The sequence below is a fragment of the Cynoglossus semilaevis genome, chromosome 8 (assembly GCF_000523025.1).
Source record: "Cynoglossus semilaevis isolate Cse_v1.0 chromosome 8, Cse_v1.0, whole genome shotgun sequence".
NCBI lineage: Eukaryota > Metazoa > Chordata > Actinopteri > Pleuronectiformes > Cynoglossidae > Cynoglossus > Cynoglossus semilaevis.
Window position 1 is genome coordinate 1,421,945 of NC_024314.1, and position 2,116 is coordinate 1,424,060.

At 40.0% G+C, this 2,116-nt stretch overlaps 1 protein-coding gene across 1 annotated transcript in view; it reads right to left on the reverse strand.

The window, feature by feature from the left end:
* The window catches only part of LOC103381460 (BRCA1 DNA repair associated), a 37,766-nt gene that overhangs the window by 14,190 nt on the left and 21,460 nt on the right, over positions 1-2,116 (reverse strand). Inside the window, exon 21 of the mRNA XM_008313797.3 lies at positions 7-222. Within this exon, the coding sequence (XP_008312019.1) occupies positions 128-222 (95 nt within the window). The 3' untranslated portion in view covers positions 7-127. The remainder of the gene's footprint in view (positions 1-6; positions 223-2,116) is intronic.

The window sequence follows — 2,116 nt, forward strand, 5'->3', positions numbered from 1 at the left end:
GCTTACCTTCGTTAGTTTGATTTAATTATAATAATATTAAATTTTGTACGTACAAAGAGCTTCTATCATACCAATATATACAGATTTATCTATAGTTATATAAAAAAAAACCATCAAGTAAACCCAGTCAGAGTAAGTAGTCCTGGTAGTTCTGGAGGGTGTAGGTTGAAACTGTGTCCAGCAGCCAACCTCGCGTCACAACAGTGGCTCGCCTGGAGAGACCTGTGCAATGGAATACAAACAAACAACATATTTTTCACATGTAAACATGTTCGACACCTTCAAATGTGTGCTGAGTTTTAAGTGTCTATAGCACCAGGACTAGAGAGATACAGAAAACTCAACAACATCAAGTCTGGTTTCTCTGGATTTCAGGTGATGGATTATAACATTTTAAGGTAGTATGGAAACATCTTCTTGTAAACGTGTCTAAGATGTCAACTAAGTTCACTTTTTTTCTGTGTTTTTCAAGAAGTGCAACGGTACCAAGTATCCCTGGGCCATTAGTCTAATTTTCCAAAGCAATTGTAGGATGAAAAAAACAATTGCTGGCTTTATTTTCTGCAGAGGATTCACATCTGGTTCTCTTTAGACCACTCTGTTACAACCCTGTGAATTTTTTTTTTTTTTTTCTTCCATTTTTAAAGCCCACTTCACAGTATCGCGGAGCACATTCACTCACTTACTCACACAGCTAAAGATGACGAGGGCTTCAATATTTTGGAAGACACTTGGAAAGCATTTAAAAGCAAAAAAACCAAAACAACCCAGAAATGTGTTGTATTTGTAGAACACATTTCTACTGCATATAAACAAAAACAACAGGGGTGCAAGAAAAACTAAAACATTAAGGTGGAAAATGAAAGCACTGTCATAACAATAGGTTTGTTGAGGTGAACTCGTAACTAGTTTCCTCAGGTAGCACGCTCCGCTAAGACAACGGTCAGAATTAACTACTTTCTGAAAACACAATGAGTCTAAACACCCACATGTTTCCATTACTTCAGCAAATGTGATTTCAATCAATGCTACACGAGAAAAAGCGAGAGGGGAAAAAAGAGGAGGCAAGGGGGAGCGGCTCCATTACCTGCACTGAGAGCTACAGGATGTGAAAAAGGAAAAGTGGCATTAAATATGCAGGAGTGCGAGTAAGAATGCCAGGAGGGGTGAGGTGGGGTCGGGGGGGCATGGAGTCACTTCCTCCGATCAAACTGTCGGCCCTTCCTGTGCCACGTTATGCTCTCCTCTTACGTGGCCAACTCATCTCCGCATTACCTTCCCTAAGCTCCCGTCTGACATTTTCTTTGGGCCATCTCTCTGCCGCCTAACGTCCTTAACGCTCACTTTCCCGGCAAGTTGGCGTCTCTCGACCTCAGAATAAAAAAAAAAAACTGTCCAATTTTGGCTGCGACTGTCGACTGCCGTTTCACTGCTCTGTCACTCTCCAACTGGTCCTCACATATGATTTCATGGCAGAACATGCCAGAGTCAGCCGTCTAATACGACATGATGCAGCATTCTGAATATACGAGCCAAATTAACATTTTCCTCATCTACTGGAGGCTGTTCCGACGAGATGACTCAACACAACAAACCTCATGGTAATACAGGGAGGAACTGCGGTGTGGAGATGGAGCAAGGACTCCCTCACATTCACACAGTAATGTTTTTAATGCGGCTAAAACTGGATTGAGTTAGGTTGCCTAAAATATCCTCTTCTAAAAACACAAAAAATTATTAAGTACACCCTGAGCGACAGGTATTGATATAACTAGTAAAAAAACAGGTTGAAAGTCAAATATAAAAGACTTACTGCTGTTATTGGATGATGGTGCTGTCGGTCCGGATCCTACGATGAGGACCTGCTGGGACTTCTGTGGGATTATTGCATAAACAAGTTAGACTTCATTTGAGCTTTAAAAAGTCTAAAGGTGAAACATTTAGCAAATAAAAGCTGGTTGTCCAGCATGTTTAAAATATGCTTGTTTTTTTACACATAGGTCATTGTAAAAAAAAAAGAGAATGTATGTATGTATTAAATATCCACCATCATACCTAGTACTGTCATTCGATATACCATTACAAAATCCACTTTTAGGCTACATTATCATATATA